This window comes from Eleutherodactylus coqui, chromosome 6 (genome assembly GCF_035609145.1).
Source record: "Eleutherodactylus coqui strain aEleCoq1 chromosome 6, aEleCoq1.hap1, whole genome shotgun sequence".
Classification (NCBI taxonomy): Eukaryota; Metazoa; Chordata; class Amphibia; order Anura; family Eleutherodactylidae; genus Eleutherodactylus; species Eleutherodactylus coqui.
Genome location: NC_089842.1, coordinates 93156982 through 93181561, shown reverse-complemented (window position 1 = coordinate 93181561; position 24580 = coordinate 93156982). Strand labels below are relative to the sequence as shown.

General features: G+C 44.7%; 1 protein-coding gene across 1 annotated transcript; it reads left to right on the top strand.

Annotated features, from left to right (window-relative positions):
• Positions 1–965: 965 nt before the first annotated feature.
• On the top strand, positions 966–13614 carry CXCR3 (C-X-C motif chemokine receptor 3). Its single transcript, XM_066607181.1, has 2 exons — positions 966–1061; positions 10343–13614. The coding sequence occupies exons 1-2, from the start codon at positions 1041–1043 to the stop codon at positions 11408–11410; spliced, it is 1089 nt and encodes a 362-aa protein (XP_066463278.1). The 5' UTR covers positions 966–1040; the 3' UTR covers positions 11411–13614.
• Positions 13615–24580: the final 10966 nt, after the last annotated feature.

Below are 24580 nucleotides of genomic sequence, written 5' to 3'. Positions count from 1 at the left end.
CTGCTCCTAGCTGGCGTAGATTTCCATGGCGGTGCATGGTGGAGCCAAGATGCGACCAATAGATGGAGAGGCGTGCACCTCTTCACATATTAGTTGCATTGTGCACTGGCCAAAATTATACTAAAGGCCCATTTACATGGAGCGATGATTGTTCAAAGATCGCACAAATGACAGTTCGAGTGATAGCTTTGAGCGATCATTTTGCATAAACTTTTAAGTAGCTACTCAGCTAATTAAGAGCAATTATGTGTGCCAATGAAGCCTTAGCTGAAAGCCGAGGGCTCTTATCAGCTTTCAGTCTTTGTTCTCCAGCGGGAAACAATGCTATCAGCACTCCCCGTGGAGAACTGCTGATAAGGCTGAAGGATGATTTTTAGGTTGGACTGAATGTAACAATCAGCTAGCAGTGCACAAAAAGTGCACGATGGCTGCGTGCTTAGAGCACAATTTTTGAGTGATCATCACTCCGTGTAAATAGGCCTTTAGACCAGATTCAGACAAGCATATGCATATTTATGCACACACTTATGCTGCATTTTCGCAGAATGGGTATTTGCATGTACATGTGCATGTTTTACTGTACTTTTTGTATACGCAAATCATGCACATTTACATGTGCAAAAGTGTAATTAGTTCAATATATGCCCATTCCCTGCAAATGCTCAAGAAAATAAGGCATGCTATACATTATTTTGCATGATCAAAATGCACACGCAAAATACACTTCGGTGAATTAACCCATTGAAATCAATGGGTTCAAATTTTTTTGTGTATTGCATGCACATAATTATTGTGCGCAAATATGCTCGTGTGAATCCGGCCTTAAGACCATTATTTCAAATGCTGGTCTTAGTAGCTTTCCCCTTTATGTTTTTTCTTGTTGCTATGTGGTGACGTATGGTTATGTATGCTTGCATCTTACAGCCTACATCCCCACCTCCCCGTCATATATCTTCTGAGTATCTCTTTGACAATGTTACAGTCCACAAAACTACATTGTATTGAGCTGACTCAAAGTGAAACAAGGACTTCTGTTTAATATGTCCTATTCTGTCGAAATGGTAAGTAAAGAATTTTAATACTGATCATTACATAGCAATTGAAGCTAGTAGATTTAGAAAAGGAATCTTGCAAATTTTGAGAATTTTGCAATATAATTCAATAAAATCAGTAGCTCAATTTTATATGAAGTTCAATAAATGTAAACTGCAATATAATTCAGTGACTAATATAATGCAATTAATTTGCCCAAATTCAGTTAATTTAATGTAGAATTTGGTGAATTTTAACTTAAAATACAATACATTTAACAGCAGAATTCTGTGATTTTACTACACTGTGAAATGTTTTCAGAAGGCGTTTGCTATTTTGTTTGGAAGTTCGTTGTGTGTAACTATGTACAGTTATATCGTCAATGCTTAAATGTATCAGGTATCCTCTCGTATGACATGTAATAAAATGTGTATAACTTCTAACATTTCAGAGGTGTTACAATATGGGTTTCTTACACAACCGTTTCTGTAGTTTAGTAACCTTTAAAATTTCATGACTTAAAAGAAAAGTATTTATGGGATCATTTTCTACATTTATTGGTATTCCATTTGTAATAAAACTTCAGCCATAGTAGCACAGTGCAAATGAGAATAGTACAGATACAGAAAATTATTGGGACAGGTCTATTCAACTGGTCATGTAGATGATGACCAGTGATGACTTTACTGTATAAATCCATCATATTCCTCTTATCTTTTTCTCAAACTATCTTTGGTGGTATTTAGTTTTATATATATATAATCTCCAAGTCAAAGCATTAAAGGGGTGGTCCAATAATTTCTTTTCTCTAAAGATAACAAATGTTGTAAAATATAGATGCTATACTAACCGTTCTCCTTACCAGGCTTTGTTTCCATGACTGCAACTTATACATATAGGACTGCTGCAGTCAATCATGTCCTCAGCGGTATACGTCACAAATCCACTCAGTTGGAGCAGTCACGTATATATATGAGCAGTCACGTATATATATGAGCACATCACCACTGCAGTCATGTACACAAAGCTTGGTGGGGAGGACTGAAGTGGTGGCACTGGACCGCTGTGTATATTTCTCCAGAGGGATTGTGTGGTTTTAAGAAAAAAATTTTAAAGGCTGGACAGAGAAGAAAATAAAAAACATACCTGTTTGCGCTCCCCCCAGGATACAGCTGAGCCACTCCCACTGTCCAATCCTTTTTGCCGTCTGTGGATGGCCACCTAATGTCAGGTGATCGCTGTGCCTAATCAGAGGCTGCAACATCACCAACCATGATGCCAAGAGTTTGCTGTGGCCACTGATCAGCCACAGCGGTCATCTGGCTTCGGCCAGCCATCTGATGGAGAAGAGGGCGGGGGAATGGCTTAGCTGGAAATAACAAACAGGTATACTGTGTTTTTGATTTTCTACCCTGCCCAGCCTTTACATTTTTTTGTTAAAATCACACAGCCGCTTTAAGGAAAGAGATATTAGCATATAATCAAATATCTTTACCTGTCTATGCTGAATTTATGATCCTTCCGTCTTTGGATTGGACCGATTCGGTGTTGGGGAAATAGTCTAACTCAGTGGTCCCCAACCAGTGGCTCATGAGCTACACATGGCTCATGATCTCCAGCTGTGAGGCTAGCTATAGGAACTTTCAGTTATGGCCATATGCACCACAATAGCGTTTCAAAACAAATCATGTGACATGTCAGGTGAGACTAAACCCCTCCCACCAATAAACACGCCCCACCACAAGAAGGTAGAGCATCACCCGCTGTGTATATATATATATATATATATATATATGTGTGTGTACTTATACTGGATGTATATATTAGCTTGAAAAAGACATTTTATTAGTGGAAACGCGTAGCTAACAATAAAGGGAACTTCTTTCACGGCGCGGGTTCTTTTTTGTTTTTCACTGCGCTATTCATATGCACTGCTTACAATACAACATCTACTCATTTATTGAAAAGCTATCCTAACACCTGAACTGTACCAATTTGGTGAAATAATGACAGTATGTCAAATTTCACACTAAAATATCTGCAAATTCCTGATTTCTCATTTCTACATGTTTTATACATTTCACATAAATTTTTGCTTTTATGTGGTTACGGAATACCAATCAAAATAGAATGTGACTCACAAGGTAGAAAAAGTTGGGGACCTCTGGTCTAAGTGAATTGTATTGAGTCCACCAGTAGAGATATGACTCTAGTTCTACTACCCAGTACATGTGCATTATAAAGCCGGCAGAATGTCATGGGGCTTTTGTAACTCTTTCAAGGTACATCATCATGCCAAAGGATCCTCTGGTTTTCCAGCTTGACTTGTGTCTTGGCATTGGTACAAAGGAGTCTTGTATGCCTAGTTTAACTGTAGCAGTGTGGTAACAATCTCTCATTCATTTTCATATATAGGTTTTACTTTTTAGCATTAATTGAACACAAACTTTTCACACAACGTTTCCTCATCTAAGAGCCTGTGTGTGTACAATCAAACTTGTAATATACTTGCATAAATTTTTTTTGTTTTACCACTGAATATCAAGTTTAAAGTTCTTACAAATAGGTGTTTCTCTTCCTTTGCAATCCACTGCCTGTCATTGGGCCCTTGGCTTCTCTAGTAACAATTTCATGGGCACACTTCTCGTTACTGCCAAGGCTGCGATCCATGCTGTTTCAACGTGTCGCCTCCTGCTCTGCGTCGACGTATGCTGCTCTCCCCCCACACTCCCCCATGCTAGGCAAAGTGCCATGGGAACTTTCATTCTGATGACCTTCAGACAGGCCTCACGGTGACTGACTTGTGCCTCTGATGCTGAGCCTGCACATCGCTCAAAGATCTTGAAGATGAAGCCGCCGACAAGCGGTGGTGCCCTATGCGGTAAGACCATCCAAGATGCCTGCTCTACCCACCACTGCTATCCACCTCGGGTAAGTATGCTCTTCTCCAACTATCCTCCACCCACTGATGATGCCGTCCTTCTGTGGAAAAGGATCAAGACAAACCGCGCTCTCTCAAATGCAAGTCTCGCGCTGATCGCTCATACTCCCACAAAGGCTGCCCGCAATCACTACGCCTGCAAATCTCTCCCCTTATAGCTAAAATTCCTGTGCTCCCCCTGTTTCCATAACTAACTGTGGTGCTACCAAGACCTTGGCTTCTGCCTGTACTGACCCAACACCCACTTCACCTTGGCCCTCCCCCCCCCTAAGGTTCCTCTGTTCCACTGCCTGCGAGTAGCAACCACTCCCTCATCTGCCCAAACAACCAATCAGGTTGTGAATCGAACAGAAGTGTTGTGGAATATAGATATATGCTTCCCAATGTCCTGCAGGCCTCCAGAAGCTGCTACAGCCCCCCGGTACCATCGTGCTGCACCATCTCCCAGATCTTCTCCTGTAAGTTTTCTATCTCTTCTTTCTTCTGTCAAGGTGTCTGCATGCCCCAGTCAGACCGCGGTTTTTTATAAATAGTCACAGGCAGGTACAACTCCGCAATGGGAATTACGTGTGCACCCACAGCATGGGTGGCTCCCTGGAACCCACCGGCTGTACATAAATGTATCCCATTGCACTGCCCATCACAGCTGAGGTAACGTCCGATTAAATGCAGGTGGGCTTCGGCCCACACTGCATGCCCCAGTCAGACTGGGGTTCTTTAGAAGTGGACACATGCAGTTACAACTCCCTGTGGACCCACAGCATGGGTGGGTGCCAGGAAGCCACCGGCGGTACATAAATATATCCCATTGCATTGCCCATCACAGCTGATGTAACGTCAGCTTTAATGCAGGTGGGCAAAAAATTAATTTGATTACACTGTAGGCGAGGGCCCCAAAAAATTGGTGTACCAACAGTACTAATGTACGTCAGAAAAATTGCCCATGCCCAACCAAGAGGGCAGGTGAAACCCATTAATCGCTTTGGTTAATGTGGCTTAATTTGTAACTAGGCCTGGAGGCAGCCCAGTTAAAATAAAAATTGGTTCAGGTGAAAGTTTTAACGCTTTAATGAGCATTGAAACGTATAAAAATTGTTTACAAAAATTATATGACTGAGCCTTGTGGGCCTAAGAAAAATTGCCCGTTCGGCGTGATTACGTGAGGTTTCAGGAGGAGGAGCAGGAGGAGGAGGATGAATAGAATACACAGATTGATGAAGCAAAAAGGTCCCCGTTTTTGATGGTGATAGAGAACGATGCTTCCATCCGCGGGTGCAGCCTACGTATTGCTTAGGTATCGCTGCTGTCCGCTGGTGGAGAAGAGAAGTCTGGGGAAATCCAGGCTTTGTTCATCTTGATGAGTGTAAGCCTGTCGGCACTGTCGGTTGACAGGCGGGTACGCTTATCCGTGATGATTCCCCCAGCCGCACTAAACACCCTCTCTGACAAGACGCTAGCCGCAGGACAAGCAAGTACCTCCAGGGCATACAGCGCGAGTTCAGGCCAAGTGTCCAGCTTCGACACCCAGTAGTTGTAGGGGGCAGAGGAGTGACCGAGGACGGTCGTGCGATCGGCTACGTACTCCCTCACCATTCTTTTAGAGTGCTCCCGCCAACTCAGCCTTGACTGGGGAGCGGTGACACAGTCTTGCTGGGGAGCCATAAAGCTGGCAAAGGCCTTGGAGAATGTTCCCCTGCCTGCGCTGCACATGCTGCCTGATCTCTGCGCCTCCCCTGCTACCTGGCACTCGGAACTGCACCTTCTGCCACTAGCGCTGTCGGATGGGAATGTTACCATCAGTTTGTCCGCCAGGGTCCTGTGGTATAGCATCACTCTCGAACCCCTTTCCTCTTCGGGTATGAGAGTGGAAAGGTTCTCCTTATACCGTGGGTCGAGCAGTGTGTACACCCAGTAATCCATAGTGGCCAGAATGCGTGTAACGCGAGGGTCTCGAGAAAGGCATCCTAACATGAAGTCAGCCATGTGTGCCAGGGTACCTGTACGCAACACATGGCTGTCCTCACTAGGAAGATCACTTTCAGGATCCTCCTCCTCCTCCTCCTCTGGCCATACACGCTGAAAGGATGACAGGCAAGCAGCATGGGTACCCTCAGCAGTGGGCCAAGCTGTCTCTTCCCCCTCCTCCTCATCCTCCTCATGCTCCTCCCCCTCCTCCTCAACGCGCTGAGATATAGACATGAGGGTGCTTTGACTATCCAGCGACATACTGTCTTCCCCCGCCTCCGTTTCCAAGCGCAAAGCATTTGCCTTTATGCTTTGCAGGGAACTTCTCAAGAGGCATAGCAGAGGAATGGTGACGCTAATGATTGCAGCATCCCCGCTCACCATCTGGGTAGACTCCTTAAAGTTTCCAAGGACCTGGCAGATGGCTGCCAACCAGGCCCACTCTTCTGTAAAGAATTGAGGAGGCTGACTCCCACTACGCCGCCCATGTTGGAGATGGTTTTCCTCTATAGCTCTACGCTGCTCATAGAGTCTGTCCAACATGTGGAGCGTAGAGTTCCACCGTGTGGGCACGTCGCACAGCAGTCGGTGCACTGGCAGATTAAACCGATGTTGCAGGGTCCGCAGGGTGGCAGCGTCCGTCTTGGACTTGCGGAAATGTGCGCTGACCTGGCGCACCTTTCCGAGCAGGTATGACAAGTGTGGGTAGCTTTTCAGAAAGCGCTGAACAACCAAATTAAAGACATGGGCCAGGCATGGCACGTGCGTGAGGCTGCCGAGCTGCAGAGCCGCCAGCAGGTTACGGCCGTTGTCACACACGACCATGCCCGGTTGGAGGCTCAGCGGCGAAAGCCAGCGGTCGGTCTGCTCTGTCAGACCCTGCAGCAGTTCGTGGGCCGTGTGCCTCTTCTCTCCTAAGCTGAGTAGTTTCAGCACGGCCTGCTGACGCTTGCCCACTGCTGTGCTGCCACGCCGCGCGACACCGACTGCTGGCGACGTGCTGCTGCTGCTGACACATCTTGATTGCGAGACAGAGGTTGCGTTGGAGGAGGAGGAGGAGGAGGAAGGTGGTTTAGTGGAGGAAGCATACACCGCCGCAGATACCAGCACCGAGCTGGGGCCCCAATTCTGGGGGTGGGTAGGACGTGAGCGGTCCCAGGCTCTGACTCTGTCCCAGCCTCCACTAAATTCACCCAATGTGCCGTCAGGGAGATATAGTGGCCCTGCCCGCCTGTGCTTGTCCACGTATCCGTTGTTAAGTGGACCTTGGCACTAACGGCGTTGGTGAGGGCGCGTACAATGTTGCGGGAGACGTGGTCGTGCAGGGCTGGGACGACTCGGGAAAAGTAGTGGCGACTGGGAACCGAGTAGCGCGGGGCCGCCGCCGCCGCCATCATGCTTTTGAAAGCCTCCGTTTCCACAAGCCTATACGGCAGCATCTCCAGGCTGATCAATTTGGCTATGTGCACGTTTAACGCTTGAGCATGCGGGTGCGTGGCGGCGTACTTGCGCTTGCGCTCAAACAGTTGCGCTAGCGACATCTGGACGCTGCGCTGAGAGACATTGCTGGATGGGGCCGAGGACAGCGGAGGTGAGGGTGTGGGTGCAGGCCGGTAGGCACTCGTGCCTGTGTCCTCAGAGGGGGGTTGGATCTCAGTGGCAGGTTGGGGCACAGGGGGAGAGGCAGTGGTGCAAACCGGAGGCGGTGAACGGCCTTTGTCCCACCTTGTGGGGTGCTTGGCCATCATATGCCTGCGCATGCTGGTGGTGGTGGCTCCCCAGCTGATCTTGGCGCGACAAAGGTTGCACACCACTGTTCGTCGGTCGTCAGGCGTCTCTGTGAAAAACTGCCACACCTTAGAGCACCTTGGCCTCTGCAGGGTGGCATGGCGCGAGGGGGCGCTTTGGGAAACAGTTGGGGGATTATTCGGTCTGGCCCTGCCTCTACCCCTGGCCACCGCACTGGCTCGGCCTGTGCCCACACCCTGACTTGGGCCTCCGCGTCCTCGCCCGTGTCCACATCCTCTAGGCCTACCCATACCCCTCAGCATGCTGTATTACCAGTAGTGCAGAAACAGAACGCTATAATTAAATGTGCCGCTTATTGGCCTGTGGTTGGAGGCTGACTTCGCTTACGGAACGCACAGCAGAGCAGGAAAGAATTTTGCGCAAGCCTGCTGTAACACTTAGCTGGCTGCGTATGAATTAGGACAACTACCCCCAGCAGAGACCCAGTACACTTGTGGACAGGAATACAGCAGTGATGTAAGAGGCAACACAGAGGCAGGAAAGAATTTTGCGCAAGCCTCCTGTAACTCTTAGCTGGCTGCGTATGAATTAGGAAAACTACCCCCAGCAGAGACCCAGTACACTTGTGGACAGGAATACAGCGGTGATGTAAGAGGCAACACAGAGGCAGGAAAGAATTTTGCGCAAGCCTGCTGTAACACTTAGCTGGCTGCGTATGAATTAGGACAACTACCCCCAGCGGAGACCCAGTACACTTGTGGACAGAAATACAGCGGTGATGTAAAAGGCAACACAGAGGCAGGAAAGAATTTTGCGCAAGCCTGCTGTAACACTTAGCTGGCTGCGTATGAATTAGGACAACTACCCCCAGCAGAGACCCAGTACACTTGTGGACAGGAATACAGCGGTGATGTAAGAGGCAACACAGAGGCAGGAAAGAATTTTGCGCAAGCCTGCTGTAACACTTAGCTGGCTGCGTATGAATTAGGACAACTACCCCCAGCAGAGACCCAGTACACTTGTGGACAGGAATACAGCGGTGATGTAAAAGGCAACACAGAGGCAGGAAAGAATTTTGCGCAAGCCTGCTGTAACACTTAGCTGGCTGCGTATGAATTAGGACAACTACCCCCAGCAGAGACCCAGTACACTTGTGGACAGGAATACAGCGGTGATGTAAGAGGCAACACAGAGGCAGGAAAGAATTTTGCGCAAGCCTGCTGTAACACTTAGCTGGCTGCGTATGAATTAGGACAACTACCCCCAGCAGAGACCCAGTACACTTGTGGACAGGAATACAGCGGTGATGTAAGAGGCAACACAGAGGCAGGAAAGAATTTTGCGCAAGCCTGCTGTAACACTTAGCTGGCTGCGTATGAATTAGGACAACTACCCCCAGCAGAGACCCAGTACACTGTGGACGGTCACAGGCAGCCCAAATAGATTTTTTTTTCCCAAATGTTTTTGGAAAGGCCCACTGCCTATATACACTAAATATGTCTTCTGTCCCTGCCTCACCACTACTGGCCCTGGACAATGTAAAATTACTGCAGGACGCAATGCTCTGCACGGCCGATATATTAAAAAAAAAAAAAATGTGCAACACTGCAAAAAGCAGCCTCCACACTACTGCACACGGTTAGTTGTGGCCCTAAGAAGGACCGTTAGGGTTCTTGAAGCCTAAGATAACTCCTAACGCTCTCCCTATTGCAGCTTCGGCACCAGCAGCACTGTCCCTGAACTATGTCAGAATGCATCTGTGGCGAGCCGCGGGAGGGGCTGATTTATATACTGGGGTGACACCTGATCTCACCAGCCACTCACTGCAGGGGGGTGGTATAGGGCTTGAACGTCGCAGGGGGAAGTTGTAATGCCTTCTCTGTCTTTCTATTGGCCAGAAAAGTGGGCTAACGTCTCAGAGATGAAAGTGAAAGTAACTCGAACATCGCGTGGTACTCGTCTCGAGTAACGAGCATCTCGAACACGCTAATACTCGAACGAGTATCAAGCTCGGATGAGTACGTTCACTCATCTCTAAGTGTGACTATAATAGGGATAGCAAATTAAGGAACGCACCCAGTACAAGCCTTCCACTTGGTGTATTTCACACACTAATATGTTATGTTTCCTTAACAACTATTTATTGGTTCATCAATCTTTCATGTGAAGAATAGATTTGTCAGTAACCAGTCAATGTGTGCCTTTATTTAATGGACAAAGAACCTGGCAAACCGACACATCCAAACTCATCTGCTTAAATGAAACAACTTTTGTCTGCGCGTGAAAAAGCTAATAATATAGAGGTTCACTTACTTTTTCTTTCCACACTGTGGATCTTTCCCTAGTGTGCTCCATACAAGACAAGAATAGTACAATTGTTTATGTGTTTAGTTAGATTGATAAGTATGATAATGATCCAATCATTATTTATTAGTGATCCATGCAGAAATCCAGGTAATTCCAAAAGGTTCACTTACTTTTTCTTGCAATTGTACATTAGTAACCAGTATAAAACCTTGTAAATCAGATGTATTCATTTCATCAAGTGTGACCAGATTTCTCATAGGGCCACTCATTTATATGAAACAATCCTCATCTATAGTGACCCTGATCTACATGTTGTATTCTGACTATCTTTTCTTATCTTTCTCTTAGGGTGACAGCTTTGAGAACATGACATTTCCATACTCGGATTCTCCATACAATGATGACTATAATATGTGTACTCATGAGAAGAGCAAGATTTTTGACCAAATCTTTTTGTCAGCATTCTATAGCATTTTGTTTACAGCCGGAATTTTGGGCAACGGTCTAGTCATATTGGTGATGCTGTTGACCAATCATCGGAAGATGCAGAGCACTGATGTGTTTATTGTTCACCTGGCACTGGCGGATTTGCTTCTAGTTTCTACTTTACCATTGTGGGCACTACAAGCAATTTATGGATGGATATTTGGAGAGGCCCTCTGTAAAATAGCTGCTTCCCTTTTCAAGATCAACTTCTATGCAGGCAGTTTTCTGCTTGCCTGTATCAGCATTGACCGCTATCTCTCTATTGTATATGCTGTTGAGATCTACAAGAAACATAGGAAGAACTATGTTCACTGGAGTTGTTTGGTTGTATGGTCTTTGTGTATTATTATGTCTATTCCCGATATTCTTTATTATTCGGTTTCATTTGAGTCTCGCACCAACATATCTACATGTGACCCATTCTACCCTGAGAACAATTCCAAGGCTTGGAAAGTGACTACAACTTTACTGTTCCAAATCTTTATCTTCTTCTTGCCTCTAATTTTCATGCTGTTTTGCTACTCTCACATTATAATAACACTGCTAAGATCTCAGGGGTTTAAGAAACATAAGGCAATCAGGCTTATCATAGCAGTAGTAGTGACTTTCTTCTTGTGTTGGACTCCATACAATGTTGCAGCTTTTTTAGATATGTTGACCTTGCTGGAAATAATTACTGATTGCTCCTTCATAAATAACATTGATTTTGCATTATCTGTCACATCCTGTATATGCTACTTGCATTGCTGCCTGAACCCTATTCTCTATGCTTTTATTGGAGCGAAATTCAAGGATAACTTGTGTAACCTGATCAGTAAAACAAGACTATGTCCATGGTTTGTGGCCAGGCACGTCCAGCGAAAGCAAACTTCATCAAAATCTTTCACTTGGTCTTCATCTGGAGATACGACCATGTCTGGGATTTACTAAGGACTGGATTTATTATAGACTCCTAAATCTGGTTTTGAGCAGATCAAAAGGAAAAAACGATTCCAAAACAACAAGAAGATTAATTGAAGCTAGAGAAGATCATACAGTTGTTTGTCTTTACTAGATTTGATGTCAACACAACTTCGCCATACAGATTGTCTTGGTTACTAAAGTCTATAGCTAAGACCTTTAGGTCATTGCTGTGTGTATAGATGCACTGAGCATGTCCTCTATAATAGAAACATCCAGGCAGAAAGGAAGACCCTCAGATTCGGGCACAAGATGATTGATGAGCAGGCCCCATACACACCACAGGCTTGGACATTGAGTCAGATATGAAAAAATGCAACTTAAAACCTAACAGTTCTTCAGAAGAGTCTTGCACAGGTTCTTAACATGAAGTAGCACAGTCAATGGAACCAATCAGGACTGGACCGTCTCTCTCCAGGAACCCTATAAAAACCGCATTGTCTACTTATATGATATACATTCAATGTACTATTACACAGATCCATAGGCCATCTTCATAAATTTTGAATACATGGTATTCATATATTTGCTATTTTTGTATCAGATATTTTGAAAACTGACAGTTCTTGGAAGGTACTGATAATCTTTGCAGAGATCTAGCTGGTAAGGAGTCTTAAGAGACAGGTATGTAAAATAGCTCTCCTCTGGAAGGAAGAGAACTGTGTTTCTAGTACCTCCTATAGGCGGCCAGCCTGTAAGCCAACTCCAAACACTTTGTGGAGCCTTGATACATGACGCCCTGATAATCTGTTTTAGGGCTCTATAGAGGATCTAACATTGAATCATAGGATAGCCACGTATACCGTAGGTGGCATTACTGAGGTAGTGCCAAAGGAGACCTATTTTGAACAGCTTGCAGGAAAGTATTTTTATGCCAGTAAAACTTATATCACAAGGCTGAATGTATATCTATTTATATCTATAGTTTTCTTTACACATTACTCTGTATGGGTCATAGTTTTAGAATCAAGGGTTAATCTGTATACAGAATTTCTTTTTTTCTGGCAAAAGTCACAGTAGAGAACATCTAAACTGTAAGTCCAAATGACTAGATTTAAACATCAAGAGCATAATGTTAGGGTAAGATTATTTGGAAGGGCATAAGTGGCACATGCCCTGGGGCCTACACCACCTTGGGGTCCTCGGAAGTCTGGAGCCCCCACCCTCCCTGCCACGGCTGCTTTTATCTATGTATCATTTTCTATATAAGCTAATGGCTGTGTTGGTAATCCTGTCCAGTTGAGAAAAAAATGAAGTTGTACATGTGTGGCTCTATCTTTTGAGGTCTAAGGGAGTCACTGGCTTGGCTATCTCCAAAACTCCAATACAATTTAGCAGAGGGGACCACTCACATGTACAACCATCTCTCTGTTATAAAACATCAGGTGGTCCAGGTTCCAGTGGTGAAATGAAAGACGTTTTTTGCCCATTGGCCTCCACGAACCTTTAAGGGAACCTGCCATGATGCCCTTATGGAAGGTAGCATAAAGTACTGACAGACATGCTGATTTTTGTGTTCTGTCACTTATGGAAAAAGTGCAGTGGTTCAAAAAGAACTCAGTCGCTACCTTTATGGTGCACTCTCTGGGGGCAGTGTAAGGTAGTGACAGGCATGTTGTTTACAGAGATAAGTGTGTCTTACGTATCCATGAAGTAGTTTGTCAGAAACTTTTATCAGTTGCAGCACACACTTAGGGGACTACAGGAAGTAGTCCTCAATATTCAAGAGCTGCAGACTAGTTCTGCCCACTCCAACAGGCAGCAGTCAATCAGTGACTGGAGGGCAGGATGGGCAGAGATAGTCTGCAGCTCATGAATAGTGAGGACAACTTTTTGTAGTCCTCTGTTTATGTGCTATTACTGCTAATATATAAGTTTATGACAAACTACTTCACAGATACATAAGGCAGACAAAGCCCAGAGAGAGCAGCATGAAGGTGGTGACAGATTTCCTTTAAGAACTTAGTTTGTTCCTGGAGTTCCTGGCAGGAGAGGAGTCACACTTATTCATATAGTGCTGTTAGCTCCGTCCACATTTGTGATCATTTTCTAGCATCAGGAATGCTATCTTTCTCCTTAGGGAGAGTGCTTAGAAGGTAAGTAAGTGAGGAAACTTATAAGGCCATTCATGCTCAGTTGGGTAATATGCAAATAAGGGAGAGGGAACAATACCTCTGCAGGGCCACCTATTGAAATGCAGCATTCCTGCAAGTCAATGTTAGATTTTTTTACAAGCCTTGTAACAATGACTGGGAATTGATCAGTTCCCAGTCATTGTTACTAGATTTGCATAAAGAGTCTAGCATTGACTTGCAGGAATGATGCCAATAGATGGTACTGCAGAGGTATTGTTCCATCTTTCTCATTTGTTTTCTAGCTGTTACAATGCATGCTGAGAGAAGTGCCAATCACAGGGTGTGGGTGGAGGTAGCAGAGCCTCTTGAATAAGTGTGACTTGTCTCTTGCCAGGAACTGCAAGAATAAGCTGTAATTTTTAAAAAAAGTATTGCACATTACTCCATAAGTGACACACTACTGAAATTGGCACGTCTGTTACTACTTTATGCTGCCCGCGGTGAGGGCAGCATACAGTACATGGAAGGTTCCTTTTTTGAGGCACTAATAAGAACTATCTTGACTTGGGCAGACATTCTTTTGTCTCCTTGTATTCTACCAGTTTACAATATTTTTCTTTTCATGTGTAGATAGAAATATTTACTTTCTTGCAGGACAGTTTGCAGATATTTTAGCATCATTTTCAAGTACTTATACATTATGCATTTCTATGAAAAATTGTATACATAAAAAATGTGTCTTGTTTTTAAGTGATTTACCATTTACTATAAGTGATACAGCAACTATTTGTTTTAATAGTTATGGAGGTATCAAATGTGTATGTGTTTTTTACTATTTGGAGAGTTTATTTAATAAAAACAATTTATGAAAATGTGTTTATTGTACACTCATTGTAAAAAAAAAAAATCCCTCCCCTGTAGGCCTCCTGTCCATGGCGTTACCCACAACGATAATCCGCATGCAGGTAACGCAATGAACGCTTTCCATAGGATAACTATGGAAAGCGCTGCTTGATGTACATGAGCGGAAAATCGCGGTGATTTTCCGCTTGCGTATAAAAATGGCGGCGTGCCGTGATTTTCCGTGATGAACCTATCATAATGATAGGTTCATCGTGGAAAAACGTGCGGAAAATTGTGGTAAGATAATGCTCCCCTGTGGTGGCTTCAGTTGCGGTATATAGCAACGCCCGTGGACAGCCGGCTATAAGGAGTTGTTGGAATCAAATGAAACTTTCTATGTGTGATTGTAACGTTGTTATATGTAGGTGATTACAATATGACAGCAAAAGGAGAATTTATTGTGGAAAACTGAACACCTAAAGGAAGGCTCTAGTACCCTGTTGTACTGCCTCTAGCTTGGATACAAGATGTGATATGGACGGGCATGAAGGAAGACAGTTTCTGTATGGTATCCTGTGGCATATCAGCCCACATTTGCTGTAACTGAGCCTCCAGATTGTGCAAACTTGTAGGCTGTCAAAGTTGACCCAATACAATTGGCAATTAACCTGGTGACTGGGCAGCCACGGAAGGGTGACAATGTTGTGGAGACATTCCTGTGACCTCCTTGTGTCTGCGGCCAAGCATTATCCTGCTGCAAGATGCCTCTTGGAAGCTCCCATGATAGGAACACATGTGGCTGCAGGATGTCCTGAACATATCACTGAGCTGTCATTGTCCCTTGTACCACCACTAGGGGTGACTGACTGTTGTATATAATGGCCCCCCACACTATCATTCCAACAAAGGGAGCAGTGTGCCGCTCCACAGCAAAGGCAGGATTATGGAAGTCACCCCTAGGTCTTCAGACATGAACACTGCTGTTATCGGTGCCCAAACTAAACCTGGATTCATCGCTGAAGACAACCCGGTTCCACTTTGTAGCATCCAGTTTTGTAAGTTACGACACCACTGTAAACAGAGGCGATGGTGGGTGGGTGTCAAAGGCAGTATATGTAATGGGTGCCGTAAGCCAAGCACCTGAAAATTGATACAACAGACACAGGTAATGATGGTCTTTGGATGGCAGACAACGAAACTGTTGGAGCTGCTCATGCTCGTTGGACAATCAGATGATCCTCTCTATTGGTGGTCTTTGAGGGCGTCCTGAGCCCGGTCACCTTGTGTGCCCTCACACATCCACTGGTCCCAATACCTTCTAACTGTCTGGTCAGAATGGCCCAGGTGGCGGCAATTCATTGATATAATCATCCAGCTACTTGCATTTCAGTAATGTGTCCCCTCTCAAACTGTTCACAGGGTGAAATCCCTTTTATTGTGTCGTAGAGGGGTCTAATGATCAACAAACTCTATAGTCAAATATAAAACACGCTACATACAAGGGGGCTTATTTATTATTTAAAATACGACAGCTTTCTGGTGTAAATACACCAGAAACCTCTCTAGCACGCGTTGCACCACATATACTGTGTATTTTTAGATAATTTGGGACAGTTTTTCCTGACTCATCTGAAAAGGGGGGTGTCCCAAGCTGTACCAAAAATTGAACCAAATAGCAGTGAATTGAACCAAAAAGTTTTGCCATAAATTATGTCAACTGATAAAGGGTCTAAATTTAGACTTTTTTAAAAATTCAACAGATGTACCATTCTGCAGAGCCATATGATAAATCTGGTGCATTTTAGGATTGTGTACTCTAAATTTGCACTAACTTTTAGTCAGTATTGGTATATAAGGCCTGGTATAATTTTGCATGTTTTTTAAAATGCCAGGATAAATGCTTTGAATGCATGTCATTTTATATGTGCATGAAGTAATTGGCTCCAAAGACACCTCCAAATGAAGTTGTCTTCTGCAGGAGCTTTGATGTCCATTACCGCAGCATAGTCTGGGCTCATTCCCTGGTACTCTATTAGATTACTCCCTGGGTAAAATAAAAATGACTTCTCCTGAAAGGAGCCAGCCTCACTTTGTACTGGTGAAAAGTGAGAATTCCAAAATGGGAAAAATTTACAGGCCAGTGTATCTGGTTTGACTAATGCCCAGGTCATGTTTCTAGGGCAAACAGACTTAGAGGTAGTCCGTTTTTGCTGGGTTTAAAGGCATACAAAATCCAATTTCAGTAGGGTAGATTGCTAATCTAATGTTTATAGGGGAAGTTAGATGAAAGAGTGATTGGGCAAGTTGAATTTCAAGAACTGTTGCTTTCAGCACTGGATTCCAGGATTCGAATCTGACCACAAACAACATCTGAATGGAGTTTACATGTTCTCCCAATTTTTGTGTGGGAACTATGAAGAACAGGCTGGTTAATTGACTTCCTATGACTTCACAATGGTGGCTTCTATTTGTATTCATTTTGTAAAGTAAGGGATAAATTCATATTATACAGCACGTACATGTTGGATACATTTAAAAAAACTTAACATCAAAACAGAAGTATCTTTGATACAGAAACAAGTACAACACTGTTTTTGACAACAGGAAAGTATGAGAAAACTTCCTAGTAAATCCTAGTTCTACTTCTCTCATACTTACTGTACACAGTTCCTATATTTAGATCAGTGACTATCAAGCCCTTGAACTCATACTGTTAGATCAGGCTTCAAATGATATATAGCTTACATTCATCTATATGCCTATAACCAGTATTGTATTGGGCTGCAATACAGACACAGTCATATACAAGAGGCACTGTTTCTTGAAAAATGAAGACTTTTTAAAAATCCTGAACATCCCCTTTATGTCAGGAACAGTGGCTCCCGGGGCCTCCGTGCCCGCACCACTGGTCTTATCACCCGCGCGGCTGGGGTGTGGCGCAGGGGAACCCCGATGCTGGTGACCCCCGACCCCCCTGGCCGCCGTTGCCCTGTTCGCCACCAGGTTGCTAGGGACGCGGCGGGCACCATCCCACGCCGCATCCCCATTGCCATGGCAGCTGGGCAGGCATCCTTTATCTCCGCCCGGCCAGCTAGTGCTGAGGGGGGGAGGGCTTGCTTGCACTCTGGATTAGCTTCTGCTGCTGTCAGGTTCCTACCCCAATCAGCTGCTGGGGCAGGAGTTCTGACAGCATTTAAACCTCTCGATGTCTGTCAGTACCTGCCAGCGTATGTTTGTCTCCAGGCTACACGCGCATAATTGGATTGCGCTCCCGGCTTTTGACCCTTGGACTTTGGACCTGACCTTGCTTTGCTTGACCCCTTTGTACCGTGTACCTCCAGTTGCCAACTCGGACTGTCTGACTCCCGTTTGCGTTCGTTTGTTTCCAGTGTTTGTCTGTATCGGTCCCCGTGCCCCGCTTCCCTAGTAAGTGTAGGGACCATCGCCCAGTTGTCACCCTGGGGCTTAGCCCAGGGGGGCAAGTAGGTAGGGACAGGGGTTGCAGATAGGATCAGGGACTGCCCCTGCCCGGACCCAGTTCCTGACACTTTACTAAACATAAACCTGTTCACTGTATATCCAGCAGCTGAAACTCGTAAAAGCTCAGCTAAGATGTCCAAGGAAGCTGTGGCCTGCAGCACATTTTTTCTGCAGTCGTCAGTGCAGGAGAAATGCAGAATTGCATGGCACTTATTCAGATCCTTGTGTGATCTTCTAATTCAGGGATGTCCAACCTTTGGGCGTCTGTGGACCATATTGGAAGAAGAGAGTTGTCCTGGGCCACACATTATGTATGCAAACACCAATGAAATGCATTGGAATTCCACATATGGATTTTGCCCACTAACGGGGCTAAATCTGCATCCAAATTTATGGCAAAAATCTGAGCAGAAAGCTGCAGTTTTATGTGTGTAAATTCTACCATGTTTATCTACTTTTAGGGTTAAAATAATAAACTAATGACTTCTAAATTAATGCAGTGTCAGGGTTTGAACCCGAGAACTCTTGCACTAAAGTTAGCAGCTCTCTCCGCTGAGCCATCCAGCCCTTTCGCAGCTCCTCTGCTAAACACCTTGTAATGATCCTGTGATTCCTGGTCTGTTCCCCTGTCCTGACCCTTCCTCTGTTCCTGATTAGGTTCACTATATAAGCCTGGCCCTGCCTCTCCCTCAATGCATGATTATTGTGCTCTACAGCCTTAGTCAAGCTCCACTATCAACCTGCTCCTCTGTAAACAACTTTAGACCTTCAATTATCAACCTCTAGCTTTTCCTCCTGACAATGCTACCTGCCTCCTCCTTTGTACTGTGACTTGAGACCTTCCGTTTTCAACCTCCAGCTTTTCCTCCTGACGTTACCTGTCTTCGTCTTTGTACTGCGACCTGCAACCACCTGTTGGTGACCACTATCTCTCTCTAATTACTCTCTGGACCTGCATGGCTACTACATCGGTGGCTCCAACCTAGTTCAGGAAACGCTACATGAAGCTGAGGTGGCTGACCTGGCTAGTCCACTAACTGCTGTCTGCACTGGGCCACCCCCTCATTAACTCACATAGACTAACTCACAGTACTGCTGCCGGGCACTTGATGCTGGCCTAGCTGTAGTTCAAAAGTGAATTAGAGAGGAAGCAGAAAGGGGCAGAGCTAACAATAGTGCTGGGCAGCTTGCCGCTTCTCCTCTGAGTACATCTGGATGCCATCAGGCCTGCAGTGTGCCATGTGATCAGCAGGGCCTGGAGGGGGGACTATTAAGCTCTGGACCGATAAAGGTGCTCGCTGCCTTAGACTCAGTCAGCACAGCTCCCTATTAGCTCTCCTCTCCACAGTGACTCTCCTACAACTTGGAGCAGCAACAGCAGTGGCTGAATTGTAAGTGCCGACCCCTTGTCTCCTCTGCCTTGCATGCTAGCACCTCCTTACTTCGCCACTTCAGCATCACACACACACTAGTAGATGGGCAGGTAGGCTGCTGCATTTCTTATATACAGGGCCGGCTGCATTTAGTTAAGTTTACACTGACAGCAGCCAACCCTGTGTATAATGAAGTGCAGCGGACGGCCTACAGAGCGGTCGGCCCAATGGGAATTTTTACAGTGCAGTAAACGGCCAATCTGCCCCTGTGGGCCATATTCATAGCCATCGTGGTCTACATTCATCCCACAGGCTGCAAGTTGGACACCCCTGTTATAATGCATGCTCTCAAACCGAGTCATCCAGAGTGAGAGCTGCTTTTTGCATTGGTTCCTCATTCTTATAAATAAAGGGAGGCACGAGGTTCCATACAGGAGAATAGATCTGACGTGCCTTTAAAGTGAATATCTACTTGTGAACACCTTTTTTGTTAGGTCCAAAATTCAGTGCTAATTAATATATCTTAGAGCTCCAATTTCTGATACTCAAAGACAAATCCTTGGTACAAGTATAGCATAAAAAGGGTAAGCAGAGAAAAAAATTATTTTGATGACTGCTCAGTATTGTGTAAAAACAATAAAAAGGCACCTTACCCCACTGCTCCTGTACTGACAGTCAACAATACCCCGCTGCCCGCTACTTCCTGCTGTACTAAAAACATCATGACACATGGACATATTATCGCCGCAGACAATTAGTGGTTCAAGTTGGCCGGTGATCAGTTACAGTGCTCACATGTCCATGTGTTAGGACATCATCGATGCAATAAGTAGTCCTTTGACAACGAGGATGGACTGCAAAAGTTTACAGCAGCATCTCCACTGACTTTTTGCTGTTATTATTCTTGTAGCCCCCTCCCCCCTTCCCTATGGCTCCTGTTACATACAGAGCCAACACTACAGTACCGTGAAGTGGATGGTCTCCACCACCCGATGTCAATGGCTGATATAATGTCTTAGTGATACTGAGTGGTGGAGCTTTACAATGCGGGGAGCCAAGAGCATTCCAGACAGAAGATCCACCTTCAGGACTTGGGGGGAATAAAAGTTAATTTTCTGAGTGCTGGTGATAATAAAAGCATTGACACAGGTATGTTTAAATTTATCTCCATGTCCCCTTCCTAGCCCTGTTAGCAGTTTTGCATGTTTAAAATTGCTGATAGACTCCCTCTAAGGGCATACCACCACTGATACTATGTTGCACCTGTTTGATCAATAATATTACACTTACTGAATGGAGCTACAGATAGTTGGATATGTATTTACTATAATACCTATTGATCCATTGTTAATGCTACAAGATCCAAAGCAGCAGTCTTGCAGATTCTCTATACAACTAGTAAGAAATGATGCAAGAGACATTGCCTAGTAAATGTGGTTAAGGTGTTGGGGATAACACAGGAAGCATAACTGATAGTTCATGAAACCTAATATGATAATTCACAGATTGGTCTGTCTTCACAACGGCACCTGTGTTTCAAAAGGTGATTTTTTTTTACACATATTGTCCCATTTTCAACTGCATTTAAAGATGTGCAAAGATTTTGTGTGCAGCCCTTGGCCCACGTGCGTGGTTCCACTCAAGGATGGCACAGTAACTATGGTACTGGCATTGGTTGACACACATATGATTATGGTCCCAGAAGAGATGGTAAATGTGCATCCCTGCAATGATATAGAAGGACCGATCAATTGTCACCAGCTTAGAGAAGGGAACAGGCTGTTGAATGAGGCATTTATGACACTTCCTAAACAAAACAAATGTCACAGAAGTCAAGAGGTTTTATAGAAGGAGAAGATATGCATCATGTCCTGTACCCAACCACAGAGTCTTTGTAAAAAATGAGAGAATTGATATTTAGTTAAATCCCCAAATGCAAATCTGAAACCCTGCAGCTTCCCATAATGCTTTATTTTACTTAGCTCAACATTTTTTAAATCATTTTTATTTCCCCTTAACTCTTCGCTGTCATTGCATGTGTTAATTCCTCTTTTTATGCTTTCTTCATGTGGTATATAGATACTTAAGTCATAAAGCATTGCAGACACTGCTAGTGAGATAGAGAAATCAATGCAAGAACATATATATAAAAATTCTGTAGTCAGACCTCATCTGGAATACTGTGTCCAGTTCTGGGCACCCCACTTTAAAAAAGACAGACAAGCTGGAGTAAGTTCAGAGAAGAGTTACCAAGATGGTGAGCGGTCTGCAAATCATGTCCTATGAGGAACGGTTAAAGGATCTGGGAATGTTTAGCTTGCAAAAAAGAAGGCTGAGAGGAGACTTAATAGCTGTCTACAAATATCTGAAGGGTTGTCACATTGCAGAGGGATCAGCCCTATTCTCATTTGTACAAGGAAAGACTAGAAGCAATGAGATGAAACTGAAAGGGAGGAGACACAAATTAGATATTAGAAAAAACTTTCCAACATTGAGGGTGATCAATGAGTGGAACATGTTACCACGGGAGGTGGCGAGTTCTCCTTCAATGGAAGTGTTCAAATAGAGGCTGGACAGATAACTGTCTGGGATGATTTAGTGAATCCTGCACTGAGCAGAGTGTTGGACCCGATGACTGTGGAGGTCCCTTCCTGCTGTATCATTCTGTGATCCTAACTGAAAGAGAACTGGGGTTGAATTAGGCATATATCACATGAATGTATTTGCACAGTGTTTTGCATGTGCAATACGCAGTGAATGAAACCCATTGATTTCAATGAGTTCATTCACATACGCATATTTTCTCACGCTTTTCCATTGTGCAAAAAGATACACAGCAAGCTCTATTTTCTGGAAAAGAACACATATTCAACTAATTATATTAATTGCTCATTTCAATGAATGGCAGCATTTCATTCAGATATTCGATGTCTATTGTGCAAATTTGTGACGCAAATGCTTGTGTAAATGTGCTTACACCTGTGTGACACCGGTCTTAGTGCACAAGTAAATCCTCTGTATGCCCAGACTCTGATACAAATGTAGTGGCCCAGAGTTAGTGGGGCCCCTCCATAGTGTTACATGTCTGTCTCGTGCTATTGTCTTGTCAGTATCTCGTCTGTAGTATGTATCAGATTTATGTGTATTGCACCTCTGCAGTACTGAAAAGGTTAATGTCTGGGTTATGTCTGGAAAATGTATCGTTGTGTAAGTCATGTGACTATGCTTTATATATATGTATGTGTTTGAAGAAAGTGAGGAAGTCTTCTTGCAAGAGTCAGTCTAGAGTGGTAGTCGGAGACAGTCTAGTCTGCAAGTGAGTGAGCCACACAGGCACTGAGTGGTCTGTGTGAGAAAAGAATGGAGGAAGCCGAGCGATTTCCTTTTGCCTGGCCTGGGTCTAGTCTACCCAGGATTTGCAAGTGGTACCACTAAGCGCTGAGAGAGAGAAGGACCGCTGCTTGGCAAGAGGAATGCACAACTAATGTGAGTGTGAACCGGTAGAGAGTGAGAGAGAGAAGGAGTCACCGGAAGTGGGATCACACAGATAACTTGGACTGTGGATCATCCAAGATACTCTAAGATTCCTCCCTGTCGCACCACTCTGAGTTGTTGTATTTGTGCCAAGTCTTTTTATGTGTTTGGGACTTTAACAAGTTGCAGTAAAACGACATTACCGACCGTTCCCGGTTTTGTACTGAAGGTTCCCTTGTATGTGGACTACTTTATTTTATCAGTAAGTTTCACCGCAGAGGACAGAACGGTGGCGTCACGGTTACTTTCCCTGTGATCTTCCCCAACAATAACTTGGTCGGGTCCAGAGTTACACCCAGGGGAGGAGAAGGTAGAGCCGCTCAACAAAGCCTTTCTCTACCCCGCTATCTCCTCGGCAGTGGGCCCACTCCTCAGACGCTACACAAATATGCTCCTCAAACATCCTGCAGAAGAAAACCCCATTGGGATTGTCTTTGGTAGCTTTGGAGCAATCATTTGCCATCTGCGTCTATTCCTTTAGGGATAATTCACAAATGAAGTATTAAACCTTATGGATGATATGTGCTGTGTGTGCAATGATAAGATTTCAATGTGATTAAAAGTGGATGTGCACATATTCTGTATGGATGAAGGGTGAAATTCTCTGAATTATATCTTCTAGTGGGGCCCAGGAACTTCAGGAACACGTCAAACTCCTGCATGTTAGCTAGATATTCATCAAGTATAAAGAAATCCACATTGAGGCCTCGGTCACACGGGTGTTTTTCCCCGCGATTTGCGGATCGCATGACGGATGCGCATCCGCAAATCGCGTGACCAGGGCCGAAAAATCGCCCGAAAAATCTGCTCCTAGCCGCGTTTCATTAGAAACGGGCCGGAGCAGTGCAGCGCTGTCCAGCGCATTGAATTCAATGGAGCCGGCAATACAGCCGGCTCCATTGAAAACAATGGGCTGCGGGCGATCTCAGGATGAATTTTCGGGAAGGGCTTAAAAATATAAGCCCTTCCCTGAAAATCATCCAGAAATGTGTAAAAAGTAAAAAAAAATATATACTCACCTTGTCCCAGCAGACGGAGTCCAGCCGCGGCCGGTCGGCAGTTCTCCTGAACTGCTGTGAGTAGTATTCAGCAGCCGGGGATTTAAAATCCCCGCCTGCTGAATGAGCTGCCTCTGATTGGTCACAGCCCTCACCAATCAGAGGCAGCTCTCACTCACCCATTCATGAATTCATGAATGGGTGAGTGAGTGCTACCTCTGATTGGCTCAGCGCAGGGACCAATCAGGGGCAGCTCTCAGCTGTCATTCAATGGGCAATCATCATTCTTCTCTGCCACAGCTGTTACAGCTGTGGCAGAGGAGAATGATTTGTCTAGTATATGTTCTCAATGGGGTCGGCGCTGCTGCCGCCGGCCCCATTGAGCGCATATAGAGAAGAGAACAGGAATCGCAGATCGCAGATAGGTGCGATCTGCGATTTCTGTTCTATAATTAATCGGACGAGCGCATAAAAAGCGCTCATGTGTCCGATACCATTGCAAAGCAATGGTTCTGTAAAAACGGCGATCGCATGCGCAGATTGCACCAAAAATCGCCCGTCTGACCGAGGCCTAAGGGTGGTTTCACACGGGTGATAAATCGAGAGTGAGTAAAATAGCAGATTAATGAAACCAGAGATTTTTAAGGGTTTCCTTCCCATTGGCGATCTTTTCCCTGATGCTATAGCGCAAAAACAAAAAATCGCGGCATGCTCCATCTTTCTGTGATGTGAGATTTTTTATCTCCCATGTTTCTCTGTAGAGCCTCCTTTTTATGATTTTAACATTAGAAAGTCCTATTGACTTTCGTGATCACGTGATTTTATTGTGGGTGTCAG

What these genes read in the sequence shown, in the direction of transcription:
- CXCR3 (XM_066607181.1), top strand. Translation starts at nt 1,041, where the DNA reads ATGTCCTATTCTGTCGAAATG. An exon ending in TGTCCTATTCTGTCGAAATG is followed by an intron (nt 1,062 to 10,342) that starts GTAAGTAAAGAA and finishes TCTTTCTCTTAG; the next exon opens with GGTGACAGCTTTGAGAACAT.